Source organism: Dipodomys merriami, unplaced genomic scaffold, assembly GCF_024711535.1.
Source record: "Dipodomys merriami isolate MVZ:Mamm:240054 unplaced genomic scaffold, mDipMer1.0.p SCAF_133, whole genome shotgun sequence".
Classification (NCBI taxonomy): domain Eukaryota; kingdom Metazoa; phylum Chordata; class Mammalia; order Rodentia; family Heteromyidae; genus Dipodomys; species Dipodomys merriami.
In genome coordinates this window covers 653,759-673,896 of record NW_027202638.1, presented here as the reverse complement: position 1 = coordinate 673,896, position 20,138 = coordinate 653,759, and the positions used below count along the sequence as shown (strand labels likewise).

Below are 20,138 nucleotides of genomic sequence, written 5' to 3'. Positions count from 1 at the left end.
CCATATAGATCTTGGAGCCTACTACCCACACTGAGGATGGGGTAGGAGAAGATCTTTCTTACCCACAAGCCAGTGACTCTTTAAAGACCTAGCTCTATCTTACCTCCAACTAAGACCTCCCTTGCTCAAGCTCAAGCTCAACTAACTACCAGTCAAACATTTGATGCGATTATTATACCCTGAACTGGAATACTCTTCCCACAGCTATCTGCTCAGCTTGTCCCAACTCTTTTTCTCTCTCATTTCCTGCCTCACTTCATTTTTTTCTTTAGCACATCCACTAACATTTCTAGTATTCTGTTATACCCACGAGAATTCAGTTCAGGAATCTCACATGGTATTTTCACTGCTATGTGCATAGTGCATAATCTGCTGTCCTTTGAACTCAATAAATGTCAAATGAATTGAAAAGAAAGGGGGACTGTGCATGATTTCACTGCCTTCATGCCCCTACCAGGTGCCAGCAGTCTTGGGCTTCCCTCACACTTGTGTGTTTCTAAGCTCCAAGATTACATGAGAGCCTTATCTACTCTCTGAGTAGGATGTATCTCATGATTTGTGTTACCAGCAGGCCACCTGTGCTACATCCAAGAGAAAACAACATCATATGCTTAGAATAAAAACAAGCTCTTTAATTATTATACACCTACACTAGTTTCTGAATATCAAAGTTCTTGATCCAAGTTCTGAGTAGGCATGGGCTTGCAGATCTATGTTCACCCTGGTTTTGCCCAGGTTTCCATATCATGGGCCTCCAATGTAGAATAGTGTGAGATTTCTCTCTATGGACCAAGCTCCAAAAGACCAGATCTGTAAGTTCCTGGTACCTAAAGTCATGTGAATCATGGGACCTGGGGAGATAAAGTTGAGCCAAAAGGGGAGGCACAGCGAAAAGACAGACAAGTTTATTTCTATTTTCCTAGTGTTATTATTACTAAACTACCTCATTTATTTTCCAAAGTGTCCTAGTTTGGACATTAAATAATCATACTAGGCACAGGCAAAATTGCAAATGACCTCTGTACCCTAGAGCCCAGCATCTGTGCAATGGAAGGGGACAGCCATGGAAGAGCAGCTGTGACTGAGCTGGTTAGCTTGCCTCTAGAACTGGAAGCGGGAAAAGGGCATCTCTGGGAAGCAGCTTCCAGTCTGAAAGCCGAGGAGGCTGGGCTACTCTCCAGAGCTATGAGCAGCTGCAATAGTGGTTGTCCTATGCTCCCTCCCAGCCCACAGAGAACATGTAGGTCCACACGTCCTCAGAGCTTCCAGGCCCAGGCCACCATGAGACCCAGTCCTGGTCCAGACACATCCTCACATTAGGGTGTTAAATGACTGATAGACTAGTCTTTGATCTGACACACAGAGAGAGGACAGGCCCTACTGGTCTGACAGTTCACATCTACAATCTCTGGATTTTCCCCCACCTTCTATTCAACCCTTGGGTTGATCCCAGGAGAGCAAGTTGAAGATTTTGAAACAGGGACCACCCTCCCTGGCTCCCTTCACCCTGGCATGTACCCCAGTATAGATTGCAAGGCTACATGCCTGCCTACACTGCCCAGCTGTAAGCAGCTTCAGTGAGCAGGGTAGCAAAAGCTATCCAATGCCAACACAACAAGGGAGTTCAGCATAACTCCCAGGGAAGCAAAGAGGAAGCCCAAGACTGTTGGCACCTGGTAGGGGTATGAAGGCAGTGAAATCATGTACATTCCCTCTTCCTTTCATTTCTGTTAGCATTTGTTGAGTGCAAAGGACAGACTAGCTTCGGCTTAAGGGAAAGAAAGAATCTAGGTTCTAGCCTGTGCATATAGGCTAGGAAGCCCCAGAGTAGACCATGGCAAGGCATTCAACAACTTCTACAAGCTACAAAAGCATCCATGACTTCAACAGCACACTGTCAGGAGAGAAACCTAAATGCTGCAGCATGCTTAGTATCTTAACATAAGTTCAGGCTCTCCTAATCCCACATGCAACATGCAAGAGGTGCACACAGGCTCTAAGTAATGACCTCACTGTGCTTCCAATGGGCTCTGCTCTCACAACCTTTGTCCACAACAAAGGTAAGGTCTCCACTCCACACTATGATCATATTGTCCAAATTGTTCTCAAGTGCACAATTCTAGACTACCAAGTACCTGTAGACTACCTTCTCCCCATGAAGAGCTCCAAAGCAAGGCAAACTCTGTCAAGTCAAACCCTTTCTCCAAGCTTACCCCTTAAAACTGCTCTCCCATGTTGTATACTGGTCTATAAATGGCACTGCCATCCATGCAAATGGAATTACCTTCATCTTTTCCCTTGCCATCAAATCCTACCCAGACCCCTGGTCTCTAAGATACATAATCTAAATTTGTGTTATCTGATGTACTGATCTAAATATCCTTCCTCATCCTATCCTATCTGTCTTGGCTCAAGCCCAGGAGTATTGCAGTGACAGCCTCCTTATGGTACAAAGTCTCCAAGTGTTATTCTCTGAAATAGTAGTGAGATATCATAAAAACACAGGCTCTCAGCATCCTTCCTGTGTATGTTATATACACAGAGAAGTTGAGAACATCTAATCTTTGGTATTCACACACATATCTCAGCACTTAGTTCCCCCCATAGTTTCCCAGCACATAACCGTTGGCTCTATCCATCCTTCTAGATATTTCACACCCTAGCTCTACTAGCTTGTTTAGAATTCCTAAGAACATGTCTGTTTTCATAACCCTCCCTCTACCATCGACCTTATTCCCCCTCTTATCCTATTCTAAGAGGCAATTCAGCTGAGTGGTTAAAACAAGAAGCAAACTGGTTCAGTTGGTCTGATGGACACAGGACTTTTTAAAATCTGATTCCAAATATGAACGCTTGGGTGTCGGTATGCGGTCTAAGCATCTGAGAAGCTCACCAGCATTTTCCCAATATAAAATGGGAAACTCTTCCTGTAGATATATCTCTGGAAGAAGAAACACTGAAATGTATCATTGACAAATTCATGATGGCATAGGTTTTCCAAGTTAGAATGCAAGAACCAGTGGTAACTAGCATGGAGCATCTAGGGTGCTGACCTCATGCTTCCAAAGCAATGACTTCCAGAGCATGTGGGCTGGGCTCTCCCCACCTCATCTTAAGGGGTTCAAACACTCAAATCCAAAGACATCCTATTACTAATGGCAAAGCTGTTTAGCCTTGACTGAACTGACTACAGGAAGCACACTTTCCCCAGATACTGTCTAGAAAAATAACATAGCCTTTGCTATAAAAATAAATATAGCCTTTACTATAATTACTATGCTTTAAAAATAGATACAAACACACACACACACACACACACACACACACACACACACACACACACACACACACACACACACACACACGCACACCTGCACTCATGCACTTCCAGACCAGGCACAAAAACCCTGGCCTTTATTACACTAAAGATGCTAACTATTTTGTAGGTAACAAAGTTGAAATTTGCTGAATTGTGCCTACTATATGCCAGGCATTTGCACCATGACTTCATTAGTCTTGACATGGTTTTCCAAAATCAGCATTCAGCTTCTAGCCTAGTATTGCCACAGTTAGGGAGTCACCTTCTCTTCTCGCCTGGTATCTGAATTAACTGGTATGTTTACCTACATTCTCAGCATCTTCTTATCATCCCATGTTTACTACAGTAATAGCATCTCTACAGCTACATAAAGAGACTTATTATTGTAATAATGGCTAATGTTTACAGACTACTTTCAATGTGCCAGTCGTGACACATCATGGAGGATTGCTAGCTGAGTCCAGACCAGGCAAAAAGTGCAAGATCCTACTAGGAAAATGGCTAGAGCAGTATAGCGCCTGCCTAATGAACACAAGACCCAAATTTTGAAGCCCCAGGATTACAAAATAAAATAAAATAAAATGTACAACTCAATAATCTGTAGTAAATGTAGAGTCATGCCTGCACACAGTCAGTTTAAAATCTATCAGTCACTCTAGAATGAATTTCAGACCCAATAATATTTATTTTCTCTTAAATTCTCTAGTCTCAGTAAATACCTTTACTTCCTTATACTATAAACTGGCCTATTCTAAACCATACAATATGTGTCTTTTGGACTATCGTCTTTCACTTAGCATAATGGTTTTAAAACATTCATACAGTGACAAATATTAGTATTTTAATTTTCTATTGCCAAATAATAGCTTATGGTATGGGAAAGACCACACTTATTTACTCATTCATCAGTTGTTATATATTTGTTTCTACTTTGGGGCCATTAAGAATCCTGATGAATACTTGTGTACAAGTTTTTTTTTTTTTTTTTAACTTGGTCATGGGGTTTGAACTCTGGGCCTGGACACTGTCCCTCAGCTCTTCAGCTCAAAGCGTGCACTCTACGACTTGAGCCACAGCGCCATTTCCAGTTTTCAGCCAGCCCAGGCTGGCTTTAAACCACAATCCTCAGATCTTAGCCTCCTGACTAGGTATAAGCCACTGGCACCTGGCTTTCATGTACAAACTTTTACATAAACATTTTCATTTCTCTTGTTACATTTCTACAATTGCTAAGAGTACAGAATCTATTGAAGAACTACCAGGCCATTTGCAGATTGATTTACCATTTTATATTCCCACCAGCAATATATAAGCATCCTCCCCAACACTTACTATTATCTGGGTTTTCTATTACAACCATCTATTAAATGATTTCAATTTGCACTTCCCTGGTGACCAGCTATATTGAGCATCTTTGCATGTGCTTTTGATCATCTATGTATTCTCTTTGGAGTAATATCATGAAGATGTTTTGTCTATTAACTGATTATTTAACTTTTTATTACAGTAGTTATACCTGTCACCCCAGCCATTTGGAAAATATAAATAAGAAAAATCCAAGTCCAAACTGGCTCAGACATAAACGTGAGATATTATTCAAGAAATAATTAAAGGGTTGGGGTGTAACTCTAGTGATAAGTGATTGCCTTGAAAACACAAGGACTAAGCTCAAATCCCAATACAACATATACACACATACAAAAAGGGTAGTAAATCCAGGCACCGGTGGCTCACACCTGTAATCCTAGTTACTGAGGAGGCTGTGATCTGAGGATCACGGTTCAAAGCCAGCCTGGGCAGGAAAGTCCGTGAAATTCTTTTCTCCAATAAACCACCAGAAAACTGGGAATGGCGCTGTGGCTCAAGTGGTAGAACGCTCACCTTGAGCTGAAGAGCACAGGGACAGCGCCCGGGCCCAGAGTTCAAGCCCCACGACCGACCAAAAAAAAAAAAGGTAGTAAAAAGAGTGCCCTGAAATTAAAATAGTTGCCCTCATAATTTTATCAGAATGTCACATGATTAAAAAATGGATGATTTTTATATGACAACCCTTTGTTGTACAGATAAATGATGGCCTTGTCACTATCAACAACTCCTACCAATTCAATCACTTTTGAGAGTATGTGTATTCTGCTAGGCTGAGGTACAGAGAAACACTCAAAAACTGAGTCCAGAAGTCCTTAGTAGAATGTTTTTCTACAAAGTCTTGAAACTTCAGTGGAAGTTTATCAGACAGAAAGCAGAAAAAAAGGGTGCCCCAGATTCCAGCAAAGCCCATTCTCCCTTTTCCACCATAACTTGTAGCCAAAACTTTCTTCCACAGTAGCTAGATAGAATTCGAAACACAAACAGAACTCAAAGGAAGTACAGAATGAGCAAGACAGCTCAGGGTCTAGACCACTGTGGTTGAGATATAAAGTATTCTCCTAAAAGGCTTATGCATTTAAAAAAAACTTGGCATTGTTGAGGTGACTAGATCATGGGATACATTCTGAATGAACCATGAGAAGGAAGGAACATGCCTGGAGGAGGGGTCAGGCATGGCTGATGGGTAGGGGCATGCTTTTGATGAGAATATCTTTTCTATCTCAATCTGCTTTCTGACCACCATAACGTAAGTTTTGACCTCTGGCCACCATGATATTCTGCTTTACCAACAGACTTACAGCAAGGGAACAAGCCAATCAAGAAACCTCTGAAATTGTGAGCCAAAATAAATACTTCTTCCTCTAAGTTATTTTCTCAGATATTTTGTCACAATAATGAAAAATGACTACCACAGTGCCTCATAGCCTAGCTCAAGTAGTCATTAGTTTGTTTTTTTTTTTCACCCTGAGCAATTCATTGAGCTTTTCTGGGCCATGGTTTCTTCATTTATATTGTAGAACTAATGATAAATAGTAACTACTCCTAACATGCTAGAGGCTTGAGTGAGCACTTAGATAAATATTCCAGATGATTACTATGAACATGGCCTGATCATTCTAGGCTTTCCTAAGATTCACACATTTCAAAAAGCCCTTATGTAATAATCTATGTATTCAATCCACTGTACAAATCCCTCCACCCAACAATGTACACGCCAGTGTCTAAAGACATATGGAGACTGTGAAAATGCTTCCTAACACACATGGTTTACAATCCAACTAGCCTACATAGCATCTTTCATAATCAGGATCATGTCACCACTTGTGTTTTGTGTGTTTCTGTGAGACAGAAAATACAAGGATTGGAGGCAGAGTAGGAGAAAATGGGGGGGAGAGGGTGGTAAACATGTTCAACAATAAATGTACTTATTACCTTACTTAGATAACTGTAACCCCTCTGCACATTACCTTTACAATAAAATAAAATTAAATTAAATTAAAACAAAAAAGGAAAGAAAATACAAGAATACATCTTAGTACAAAGACCACAGTAATGCTGAAACATGAAATCCAATACCTCACATCTGGCATCTCATTCTCTTGCATACCTTCTTTCACAATCAAATATGTTTAGGGCTGTGGCTATTTTATAAGTATAAATATCTTTATCAGGACATTAATGTGCATCCAGCCTCTCTCAATAAAAGCAGTCGTAAACAACAATCTCATCTAAGCTGTCATGGAAGCTACCATGTTTATAACAGAAACATTCATCTACATGACAGTTCCTAAAGCCTATCTCCACATAATGGTGAGAAAGTCACCAAGCTCGAAGCAGGCCCAGGGAAATGGGTAGGTAAGAGTGAGTTACTGGAACCTTTGTAAACAGCTGGAATAACACAGTTTATTAACACATGTTAAATATTACTGGAAGATACAAAGGTTTAGGATGATCAATTACATTTCTCCCAAACCACTCTCTTTCAAGGAACCCTAAAAATTCCTGTGGGACTGGGAATGTAGTTCAATGATGGAGCACTTGGACTAGCATGTGCAAAGCCCTGAGTTTAGTCCCATGCACCAGGAGAAAAGGGAAAAGTACTTTGGCTTTTTTGTACTATAGAATAATTTCAGCTCGGCGCTGGGAAGGTGGCTTAGTGGTAGAGTGCTTGTGTAGCATGCATGAAACCCTGGTTTCAATTCCTCAGCATCATATACACAGAAAAGGCCGGAAGTAGTGCTGTGGCTCAAGTGGTAGAGTGCTAACCTTGAAGGGAGGGGAAAGGGAGAGTCGGGGAGGGGAAAGGAGGGGGGATTTCAGCTAATGACCAATCTAGCTGACTATGAGAAAAAGCTGCATAACTATAAAGAATTTTTCTTAATAAACTCAATGTCCTTGACAGCAGGTCCCACTGTCTCACCCTTGAGAATGGAGAGAGAGGAAGATACTGGTACCAAAAATGTCTTTAAAGCTAGTTTTTACATGGGGCCTTAAAAACAAATCTGATGTTCAAGTGGTAGAGCACCAATCTTGAGCAAAACAGCCAATCAAGAGTGGAAGGCTAAATTTAAGCCCCAGCACCAGTCCAGCGCACGCATACTCACCCACACACATGCACACACAGGCACACAGAGCAAATCTGACTTTATTATTTACCAGGACCTGAAGCCCTGAGGAAAGGAAAGGTAGGTCTGCAAGGTAGGCATAACAGAAATATGGAGTAAACAAAACACATCTACAGCATTAAGTGAGAATTTGTTTCATCGTGTAAAGCCCCAGAATGTTTTCATACTCTAAACCCACCTACTTCGGCACAAAGGCAGCACAAGTAGATTACTTGCTAGGAATCTGTTACAAAGAATAACATGTTATCAGAAAAATGACTGGCATTTTTAAAATAGAGCTCCTCCATCCTGCTCCCCCCATACCCCCAGGCTCCAGAAATAAACAACCTCCACTCTGAAGTCCAAATTGAAGGATAAACACTGGCCAGGTTGAGATTCAGCTCCTGTTAGCTGTTTGTGCTAAATCTATGGATATTTGAGCAATGGATGTGATCATGTTTTTCTTTTTCTCCAGCACCATTTTATCCTAAGGCATGAAGTAAGAATAATGTGAACATTAGTCAGGACTGCTGATTGACAGACCCAAGTGGCCCAGCACCTGTTGAACTCCAAAGACCATGTCTTAAAACCTATAATAAGAACACTGTTCTGCCCCTCCACCTCAGCAGTTCACCCTAACCACCTGTCCCTCAAGCTTACCCCAGACACCCAAGTGAACAGGAGAGCTGCTCTCTGTCTGAACTGTGCCCTCCTTCCCTGTGACCCTGCTAAGGCTCCCTGACTCAACTCTGGAGACATTGTACCCTAGCTGTGCCAGGCACTCTGGTTTGCTTTCTACATCTTGCTGTTCTCCACATTTTTCTTTAATGAGTATTTCTTAACTCAGAGAAAAAAAATAATTTTAATATAATTATCTCTTTTCCTCTGATTCCAAAAATAACCTATGTTCATTATTTTAAAAAATACCCTATTAATACAGAATCCTGTAATAGAAGTAAGTCTCTAATAATCCCATCTCCCTGCAACAACTCATTGGTATATTGTAAATGTTTCCAGATTGTTTTCTATGATCCTACCCACACAACACATTTATATATTTACAATCTGCCAAGTTAATGTTCTCAGAGATAACACCTTTACTCATAGACCAATGGAGCACAATTATCATAACAATAATTTATACTTTTAAATGGGCCACTTTAAATCCTTACTATCAGTGGAATGGGAAACAAATATCAATACTATAGTAATAATTGGAGATGCACTCCCATGTGAGCTCCACAGCCACCAGAGAAGAACTAAGGCTCTTTAGTGAGCAGTCATCAGGAAAAGAACAGACACACATCAGAATCCAAGATAATGTTGCTAGAACACAAGTCTATTCCCTCCCTCTTCCTGTTTGATGCTAGAGAAAACTAGGCTACCATTGATCCCTTCCCTCATTTATGACTGATATGTGGAAATCTGCTCAGAATCTCCTCACCACTCCCAAACTCCACCTTCAGCTTTGGCAAAAACCCTAACAAAGGAGGGTGCAGTTCCATTAGTTAACCAAACACCCTTCTAAATTAATCCAGAATGCTTAATCCTGAATGATGGCTCCAACATTTCATTCCTACTTTTCTATCAGGCCTTAAACAGGCTCTACCACCCAAAAATATTATTTTTATACTTCAGTTCAAAGCCTTTTCCCATATATAAATGCATTTTCTCTCAACATTACTGAGAGGATGAATACATTTATTCACTTGCCCCATTGGACTGATGATAAGAGTGTTTATGGCTGGCCAATGATAGATTACAAACAAGTGTAATGCGGGTCCAGTCAATGAGGTGGGAACGAGTCAGGTAATGATAACATTTCTTACAACCCCAAAGTTCCTTCTATCCTACCATTGTACCATCTGCTAATTAATAAGTATTTTTTTTCATTTCTATCAACTTCTTTCCATTCATATCTATGGAATCATTTTCTTCTCAAAGAATTTCTCCAGAGGCTGGGAAGGTAGCTCTGCGGTAGAGTGCATGCCTTGCAAGCATGAGGCCCTGGGTTCAATTCCTCAGCACCACATAAACAGAAAAAGCCAGAAGTGGCGCTGTGGTAGAGTGCTAGCCTTGAGCTGAAGAGCTGAGGGACAGCACCCAGACCCAGAGCTCAGGCCCCATGACCAGCAAAAAATAAAGAAAGAAAGAAAGAAAGAAAGAAAGAAAGAAAGAAAGAAAGAATTCCTCCAGTATCTTGGGTAACTATGATACTTTATTTAAAACTTCACACTTTACTACTGTGAATTTTAATATCAAAGTGATCATGTACCTTAATATGGATGAGCCTCACAATGCTTTTGTCCCTCGTTTCTAATAGCCATCACTCTCAGGCATGTCAGTTTTTTTTGTGATAACATAGCAACATTTGTGACAACACCTTGAAACTCATCACATGAAATCTCGCCATCTCTTATGTCAGAGGCTGTGTCCCCTATGTGACCAATCACACTTCCTACCACCTCTCCTATATTCACAGAGTAACATGTCCATGGCTCAGCCTTTCAGCTTCAACTTGTCCTTATCCCCATCAGAAGTATGTAACCACACATCACCAGCTCCCAAGCCTTAACATTCTCAAACAATGGTTAAAAACTTATTAATACTTCTGAAGATAAAGGCATCACTTAATCTTGCTAGTGGGATACCTAATGGGCTCCCTCAGAATAATACCCTAGTCTTTATACAAAATTTAATTCCAAATTAAATTACCAACTGACTGTAATGAAAATCATAAAACTTTTAGAACAAAACAGAGAGAAAGTTTTCGGCTGTAGGGCTAGGCAATGAGTTCTCAGACTTGATGCCAAAAACATGATCATAAAAGGGAAAGCTAATAAACTGGACTGCAGCAAAAACTAAGACTTTTGGCTCTGCTAAAAGTTTTACTCTGTTAAAGAGAATAAAAAATAAGCTAGAGAAAAGGAGAAAATAGGGGCTAGGAAGGTGGCTCAGTGGTAGAGCACTTGCCTTGCATGCCTGAGGCCCTGGGTTCGATTCTTCCGCACCACATAAACAAAAAGAAAAAAAAAAGCCAGAAGTGGCACTGTGGCTCAAGTGGTAGAGCGCTAGCCTTGAGCTGAAGAGCTGAGGGACAGAGCCCAGGCCCAGAGTTCAGGCCCCCCAACCGGACCCCCCAAAAAAAAAGAAAAAGAAAAGAAGAAAATATTTGCAAACTACATACCTGACAAAAACACTTGTATCTAGGACAAAGAATCCCCACATCTCAATGATAAAACAGAACTGGGTACTCTAATTACAAAATGAGACAACAGACATGAACTAACATTTCCCTTAAGAGGAAGTATGGATGGCAAATAACCACATGAAAAGATGTCCAACTAATTCAATAAGTAAAATAATGAGATCAATATATACTTATTAAAATGACTAACATAACCATGTTAACACCAAATGCTAGTGAAGCTGCAGAAAAACTAGACTGAAGGTGAGAACATAACATGATATCACCACTTGGAAAATAGCTGAGCAATTTTCCCTCTGAGCATTTCTCCCACAGAAAGGAAAATTTAAATTAACACAAAAGCCCACATATGGATATTCATAGCAGAGTTGAAATGGCAATAAATTAGAATCAGCTCAGTTTCATACAAGTGAAAGATTAAGCAAGCCCATCTCAGTCCAATGCCTTAATATTCATCTGAAGAAAGCAATCATCAGGTCCACCCCTCTTCATCCATTATGGATAAGAAGCAAAAGGGGCTCCACTCTCTGTAAATTCTCTTGGCTTTTGTTCTATCAAGAATTTTTTCAACTCACAAATCCTAACTAACTCCAACTAACTGAATGGTTGAGAATTCTCTATCTTAAAACAAGTCTAGTCCTAACTTGTGCTCTTCAAAATACCATGACTCCATCTATCAATGTCTCTCTCTCTCCCTCACTCCCTCTATTCTTTCCTTTCTTTCTCAAACTCCTCAATGCTTCTGTTGATATTGATTGTGCTTGGGAATCACCGACTCCATCAGTTTCTCTGAAAAAACAAATTACTCTCCCCTCAGCTATGAACATTTCATTTACAATCTCCATCAGTTTTGTCCTTAAGGGGAAAAAAATGTGTGTATGAGCAACACAGGCTGTAACCACCATTCTCTAAGCTTCAGACATTTCTCCTCTGAACCATCCCTTCATCTTCAACCTGCCTGAGATCCAGGTATGACTTGTACAGGCCATGCCAATCCAGACAGGCACCCAGCACAAGCACATGACAAAAATTCAAATCCTGGTTCCTGTCCTCTCAAAAACCTGCTTCTCCTGTCTCTAGTGCCCATCTCATTGCATAGTCGACAAACTCCCCACCATCCAGGAGTGGTACCCTGAAGTCAAACTCCTCCCTCCCTTTCACAAATGATATCCAAGAGGCCAGTTCTGTTGGTTATATCTCTGAAACTGCCTTCTGCCAGCTCCACCAGCTCTGTCAGCACCCCTGTGTAGGATCATGCTTGCCCAATAGACTATAGTAAGAACCATACACTTCATCATCATGCCTGCAGAGATGGCTTCATAACACACCAGGTGAGTCATGTCACATCCGCTAAAACAGTGCAGTGCCTTCCTTCTACTCTCAAATCAATGAACACCAGACACCCCAACATGGCACATATGCCCTCCATGCTACAGGGCCAGCCCACATTTCCAAGCTCTTATTACACTGGCGCGAGGATATACCCTTACTTCCAAACATTTCAGAGCTATGTCCTCTCTGTGCCTCCCCACATGCAGCCTCTCCTTCCATCCTTACTTTCTCCCCACCAGAAAAGTCTGAACCTGGGCTCAAGACCACCTAAGGTTATGTGCAAGAGTCCTGAAACTACACTACATTTTCTTCCTGCAAATTCTGAAAGAAGTCTACAATCCAAAGGAAGTTATAAAACCATTAAGTGGTCTTTTTCCCAAAGTTCAAAGTTAGATCACATAAGTGTCTTATCTCTGATTCTGATTTATTCATCCATTCAGAAATATACACAGATGAATTCCCTAATAAAGAACAATCCCAGTTTGGGTTGCTCTACTACAACTGTGTATATCCCTGTTACAACATGAACTTACTTCCTTCCACATCATTATTCTAATTAGTTGTATTGTATGGCATGACTCTGAATGTCAGCTCTAGAACTGATTTACTATATGATCTTGAGCAAGTAGCTTGACACTGTTAGGCCTCACTTTCCTCAGCTATAAAATGGGGGTAGGACAGTACCTGTATCATTAGGTTGTTGGAGGGATAAACAAGAAAACATAGTCCAAAGCAATGAGTGTGTATCAGACTCATGGTAACCACTCAAACATATCGTCCATTTCAATTATTTCCTATCTGTTGTCCCCACAGACAAGGGGTCTGCACACTGCAGGACCTCACAGAATAATTTATGAATCCATAGCCACTTCATAGCTACTAAAAAGTATAAGTTGGTAATGACAGGCATTATTTTCTTTTTTTCCTCCCTTGCAACTCATACTTGAGCCATCCTTAATTGGTTATTTTTCACCCACATTGCACAAGGCCTCACACCTTGTATATAAACCTTTGCATACCTCCCCTCCACACCCACACCCACACCCACCCACACACCCACACCCACACACACACACACACACACACACACACACACACACACACACACACACACACACACACAGAGCTTTCTAATCAAAATGCTGCTGATGCTGGCTTTGCTATTCTTACAGGAACCAAACTATTTCCAAATCCCCCATTACTAATCTGTTCTAATAATTCTAGAATTAACCCTTGCCTTCCTTTTGTTCCTATTTGGAGTAAAAATCCTTTCTACCCAAATTGCAAAATCCAAGGGCTCTTCTTTCTTAATTTAAAAGACAACAAAATAAACATCCTCTTTTCCTTTCGGTCTAGCTAGTTCCTCTCACAGTAGACATCCACCCAGCTCAAAGACTATACCACCTGCCTTTCTTCACTTTAACTGAGAATCCATGTCATACCTGCACATATTCAACATTACCGACACCATCTGAGTCCCAGGCCCAGCAACAGAAGATAGACAGGTTTCCGCATCTAGCCTCTTCTAGGAGTAAAGCTCTGTGTACTTCACATAGCTAACTAAACAACTTGAAACAACAGATCAGAAGTTGAAGATGACACATGATATAAAACTGGAGAAATTTCCCAAAGCTTGAAAAACTTTACAGAGCCCAGATTCTAAGCTATTTCCATTCCAGGGCCTCTAGAGTCCACAGCCACTGCTACTCACCAGATACTAAAAAAGGTGCTAAGGAGACTAAGATAGAAAGATGGTCCTGCATAATCTCAAACAGTTCTCAGGGTCAGAAGGAGCCTGGCAATCCACTGACTGGCATACATTCATGTTTGCTTCTGTGCACTCTCATTATGACGCCCACTAGTCAGTTTACCCCCAGCATTTTGTGATACTGTGAAGCAAGCAAAGGGGCAATTCCAAGGCCTACATCTTGGCTAGCAAGGACACAGGTCAGCAAATGTGGACAGCTAGGTCAGAGACACCTTCCACATCACCTTCTCTAGTTAAGTCTCTAGGACTAACCAGTAAGCCTATCTTTTATTTATTTATTTATTTTTAGGGGGTCCGGTCATGGGGCCTGAACTCTGGGCCTGGACCCTGTCCCTCAGCTCTTCAGCTCAAGGCTAGCGCCCTACCACTTGAGCCACAGCACCACTTCCGGCTTTTTTTCTTTTTGCTTATGTGGTGCTGAGGAATCGAACCCAGGGCCTCAGGCATGCAAGGCAAGCGCTCTACCACTGAGCCACCTTCCCAGCCCCAAGCCTAACCTTTTAGTAAGAAATAACTTCTTCCTGGAGCTGGCCTAAGCAAAGACCCAAAAGGTATCTGCTCACAAAGGGAGAATATCACTATAATTGTCTAGCAATTGCTGGGCCTATTTTGCTCATAGGGTCCTAAGGCACTAGACCCTTCCAAGTATCTTCCTGGCTACTACTGGGGCCAGCCTTGTGATCTGCATCCTCTCTGCCATGTTATTTGAGATGTCCTCTTCCTTCCAGCCTCAGGCCAGGTGTCCTGGACTTTGATAGCCAAGAACAGGCTTCAAAAGACTAAGTGGAAGGTGATCATCTTCAAAGAGCCCTCAGCCTTCCCAGAAATCTTTGGCACATAGCCCTGACCTCAGGTCAGTTTCTTGCAAATGAACTTGTGACAGCTCCATGAGGGCAGGGACTGTGTCAGTCTGGTTCATAGTATCCCTGACGAATCCTAAGCAATGAACTGGAATACAGCTGGTGCTCAATGATGATTTGTCAAAATGATGCCCAATGGCCTGTATCAAAGAAAGAACAAAAAATCCAGTGGGAAGACCCCAGACTAGTGAGACCTAGATTTAGAACTTTCTAGTTGCACCATCTTCAATGCCCAACTGCAAGAAGCCATGTTACCCCTGTCAGCTTCCCCATCCATAAGTGGGGATTACCACCTCAGAGCACTGTTCGGATCATTAGTTGGAAATTATATGTAAAATCTGTAGCATAGTACAAGACAAAGAATACTTCTTTGTTTTCAGCTCATAAATTCTTATGTCACCCTCACTGTATGCCAGCTGCTGTTCAAATCTGAAGTTGGAAGGATGTCCCATATCACAATTACTTCATTTAATTCTATGATGATCCTATAAAGTAGGATCTATTTAACTCTCTTTTGCAGCTGAGGAAGTTGAGATATTGAGGAGTAAGGAAATTTGTCCAAAGTCTGAGATCTGCAAATGCAGGACCAGGATTTGTATTAATTATAAACTCCAAATTATAAAAGGCTGTGCCTGCCCTTAGGGCCAACAATCAGTAAAAACAAGTTTCTATGTGAACCTTCATTTGATTTGGAAAGTGTCTAACCACCTTACAAGTCTGGTGTGTTTAATTAAAGAAAGAAGTAGATGCAGGTATCCCCATGGTTCCCTGCTTTGTTTTGTCTTCTTTTCAACTATGTCCTACTCCCCTAAAATCCAATTTCAGAGCAGCTTGTTGACTAAGAACTCTCTCATCTTGTCCTCCTGCCATCTCCTCCCCCACTATCTGCCAGAAAAAGAAACACCCAACTATGCAAAAATAAGATAAGAAATGAAAGGGAAAGACAGACAGAAAAGAGAAAGCCCACAGCAGCAAGCATTAATGTGCCCTTAGGGACAAAGTTAAAGGTGGTCTTAACCCTTCCATCTAATAATCTTGTAAGAACAACTAATATACATTAGGGAGCCCAAGGCAATGCAATCTATCCATATAGACCAACTACATAAAGTCTCAGATGCCCCAAAGACCAAAGTAACAGAGAGAAATTAGCTATCTCATCATCATAAAAGAACGTTCCATTTTTCCCCCAAGATTGCATTTGCTCTACTGTCAACCAGGAAGGAAATTTCATTACTAAAATAAATCACTTGACCTTGCTTCACCAATGGCTCAGGTTTAGTGACATCACAAAGCACTCTACAAATGCTCAGAAATACTGGAATAATGACCTCAAGGGGAGGGGGGAGGAATTAAAAACAAAACCAAACAAAAAACAAAAAACTACTTGGTATTTCACTCATGGAATCATTTTGATTTTACTATATAGAATCCCAAGTGCTTACAATACTTTCATTTTCAAATCCCTTAGTGAAAAAGTAGGCTCTTATGATCTTTAGAACCACTGATTCCTGGTCTGGTTTGTGTCCTGATTCATGTCTATATGATGTAGAACAGGCCAGAAGCCAAGGAACAGTAGCTTTGGCCCCCACACTGCTGACCTCACTAAAGAAGCTCCCAAATCAACTTTCTCTCATCCTCAGAGTCCCAGAAAAGGGTAGAGGCAGCTCTCAGGCACATACGGCATTCTCTTCTGAAGAGGGCCATTCTCCACTTCCCAGAACCCAGCCAACTACCGTGTTTCACTTTAAGGCAGCAGTAGAAATTCTACCAAGTTAACCAAAGAGAAAGAAGCAAATGGGATGTTTTTCCCCCCAGGGAGATGGGGGTAGCTGCAGGGCCAGAACCCAAATGCCATCTTAAACTACAATGGGGAACCAAAATCCTACAGGCTATATGGACTACCTACTGAAAATCTACATCAGCAAGACTGTTCCTCACAAGCAGCTAAAATTCCTACTGTCTCTCCTTCAAAAGGACTGTCTCATCTTAAATCAAGTTGGCCACAAATACAGTCAGTAAATGTAGCTATGACTTAAGGCAAAGGAATAAATACTACAAAAATATGTACAACCAGGAAGCACTCAGAATCTGAGTTATCTAGGATGCTAAAGACATGTTCCTAAACACACACCACATTTCCCAATAAATGATCATCTGACTGAATTAAAAGTACTACAAGAACTATACACCGCACCACAACATGGAAATGTCTCAAGAATACTTTCACAACATCTTCTTTACCATTGTTATTGAAGAAAAACTGAAAAGAGGACCAAGTATAAAACTGTTTAAGTTCACTATTCATCAAATAACTAAAATCCAAAACCTCTCATTGTTCAGTTTCCTAGCCTGCTGCCTCTAAAATCTAGCTCCCAACACAAGAGCTGTCACACAATTATTTTTACATAAAAGTGCTTTTATGATTGACTTACAGGCAAATTGTTTAAATCTACCATGGCTATCTAAAAAGAAAAATCTTAGTGGAGAAGCTACAGAAAAAATTAACGTTTGCTCTTAATTATGTCTCAGTCCACTCCAGAAGGGGCAGTTGGTATTCCTAGTGAGAAACATAGTGCAAAAATTATTCTAATCACCATCTAATACCATTATTTTAGATACCAATATTTTAGAGTAAATCTAATTCCCCTTGGTCATAGGGCTTAAACTAGGCATGGGCACTGTCCCTAGGCTTTTTTTATTCAAGGCTAGCACTCTACCACTTTGAGCCACAGCCCCACTTCCAGTTTTTGAGTGATTAATTGGAGATAAGAGTCGTATGGGACTTTTCTGCCCCAGCTGGCTTCAACAATCCAGATCTCAGCCTTCTGAGTAGCTAGGGTTACAGGCATGGGACACCAGTGCTTGGCATAATACTATTATTTTAGATTAAAACAATTTATGGATAAGTAAGTGGGAGCTGTACAAGGTAGTATCCCAAAGCCACCCTTCAGTACATGCAATAAAGTCATCTTCAAAAAAGGCTTGACAATTAAAGTGCTTTTTAAAGACAGGAGCTTCATCTTCAGGTAGGAAGACAAGCTTCTGAGAACATGCACAGGACTCAAACCCTGAGAGTGAAACAGACATACACCACCTAAGGCCCTGAAACTGTCCACCCACAGCAGCCAAGGTGTTTCATCCTTACTCCATTTCACTAGATAACAAAGGTGATTCTTTGACTACAAAAGATCAAGAGACTCTAAAACAATGCTGAAGATTCGGGTCCCCTTCTCTCCCTCCTCACCCCTGGTATGACAGGCTGAGAGGCTCTAATACTGCCGAAAGCAAAACTGTCCATGTTTCCATTACATCATCCATGTTGGAAGGGGAGGGCAGGCAGGGGCACAGCTGGTGGCAGCTGCACCACCATCTGCTTTCCCCTCAGCAGCCTCTGCTAGTTTGAGCTGTAGCCTCCTACGGCTCCTGATAGAGAAGTGCAGGATTAAAAGTACAACACCCTATTATGGAGAAGAGTTGAAATTACTTAGAAATAAATCACTCCTGTAATAAGTTAACAACCTCAGGCAGTTGCTGAGCCAGTTCTCCTTGAGTTTAGGTTATTTGTTTGCATCTCTTTAGAGTCTGCTACAGTACAAACTCTGTCAACTCAATGTGCCCAATTAAGACAAGCAGTATGTACAAGTAATCACCTGCCATCTGTTTCCCAAAAGGTAAGCAGCCAAAAAGTACACATCTTCAGCTGGAAGCATTTACAGAAGAAAAAGGGAATGCCCAAACTAGCCAATCTCAGGCTAGTCAGGACCAGTGGGTGGGCACTTGTTGCTGCTGCCTTTGGATGCTAGTCCATCTACTGAACTGTTCTCAGCCTCCTGCACCTTGGAGTTTCCTTCATTTCACACTGTAAGATGCCAGTATTTAAAAGGGGAGACTAGGGAGAATACCCTGGGGTTTGAGGAAGGAGGGAATGTCTTTTCTAACCACACAACTGCAAACCAACAGCTGAGCTGCAAATGGCTATTCTGGGGTCTGATGAAGCCTACACATGTGTTTTATCTTCTTTTTTTTTTTTTTTTTTTGGTCGGTCATGGAACTTGAACTCTAGGCTTAGGTGCTGTCATTGTACTCTTCAGCTCAAGGCGAGCGCTCTACCACTTGAGCCACAGCCCTACTTCCAGTTTTTCTAGTAGTTTATTGGAGATAAGAGTCTCACAGATTTTCCTGCCCGGGCTGGCTTTGAACAATGATCCTCAGATCTCAGCCTCTTGAGTAGCTAGGATTACGGGTGTGAGCCACCTGCGCCCAGCATGTGTTTTATCTTGACTTGCACAAGGTTTTTGTGTTTTTTTTTAAGTGATGGCTTTTTTTTAAAGGTAGATTTCATATAAACATCTAGATTATGAAGTATTCTCTGTGTGTGTGTGTATGTGTGTAGGTGTATGTGTGTGTATGTGCGAGCAAGGGAGAAGTAATCAAGATATCTGATGGCAACAGTCCCCATTGCTCCATAGCACCAGTTATCTGGAACTAAGTGGCAGAATTCCCTTTAGACGGAGCCTATGTGCAATGGAGAACCTGGAAAAGTCAATGCAGTGATTTCCCAGTGGTCTTTTACTGACTCTCCTCTTTAGTTCCCTGGATGATGAATTATAATTCTGCAAAGATCATCCAACACAACACAATAAATAAAGCTCGCTAGAAGGCCAGCTAAATCCATTCCCTGCCACCACACACAGCAGGCTGTAGGATTTCAGAGCAGTGTTCCAGGCCACTTACCATACATTTTGCCTTCGTCTGATAAGATGATTTTTCTTCTCCCACATGGCGGGTAGATAGCCAGTGCCTCCTGAAAGCTCTGCTCAATGTCAGGGCTCCAGACCCCTTCTGCATCGTTGTCAATCGGCTTATCTGCAGAGTCACTCATCCTTTCCATGTTTTCGGCAGGGCTTTCGCTGCCGCTCCAGCTGCTGGGCTCAATTTTGGCGGTTGGATTTTCCAAGCCAAAGCCTGGAGTCTTTTCAAGAAAATAAACCTTGAAGAGAAATCACAAAATAGTATAAGAACATGGTAACCACAAACATGCTGCTCTTGCTAGTTCTACTGCAAGTTTCAGTTGCCAGTTTTTCTTACAGAATAACTCTTAAAAATTTTTGAGATCCAGGGCTGGGATGTAGCTCAGTGGCAAAGTGTTTGCCTAGTAAGTGCAACATCCTGGGTTCAA

At 41.4% G+C, this 20,138-nt stretch overlaps 1 protein-coding gene across 7 annotated transcripts in view; it reads right to left on the bottom strand.

The window, feature by feature from the left end:
* LOC138825047 (transcriptional enhancer factor TEF-1) overlaps positions 1-20,138 on the bottom strand; it is a 263,945-nt gene that overhangs the window by 157,380 nt on the left and 86,427 nt on the right. For all 7 annotated transcript variants that reach the window (XM_070019409.1, XM_070019407.1, XM_070019408.1 and 4 more), the window contains exon 2: positions 19,694-19,949. In XM_070019409.1, coding sequence (XP_069875510.1) covers positions 19,694-19,850 — 157 coding nt within the window. In that variant the 5' untranslated portion in view covers positions 19,851-19,949. The remainder of the gene's footprint in view (positions 1-19,693; positions 19,950-20,138) is intronic.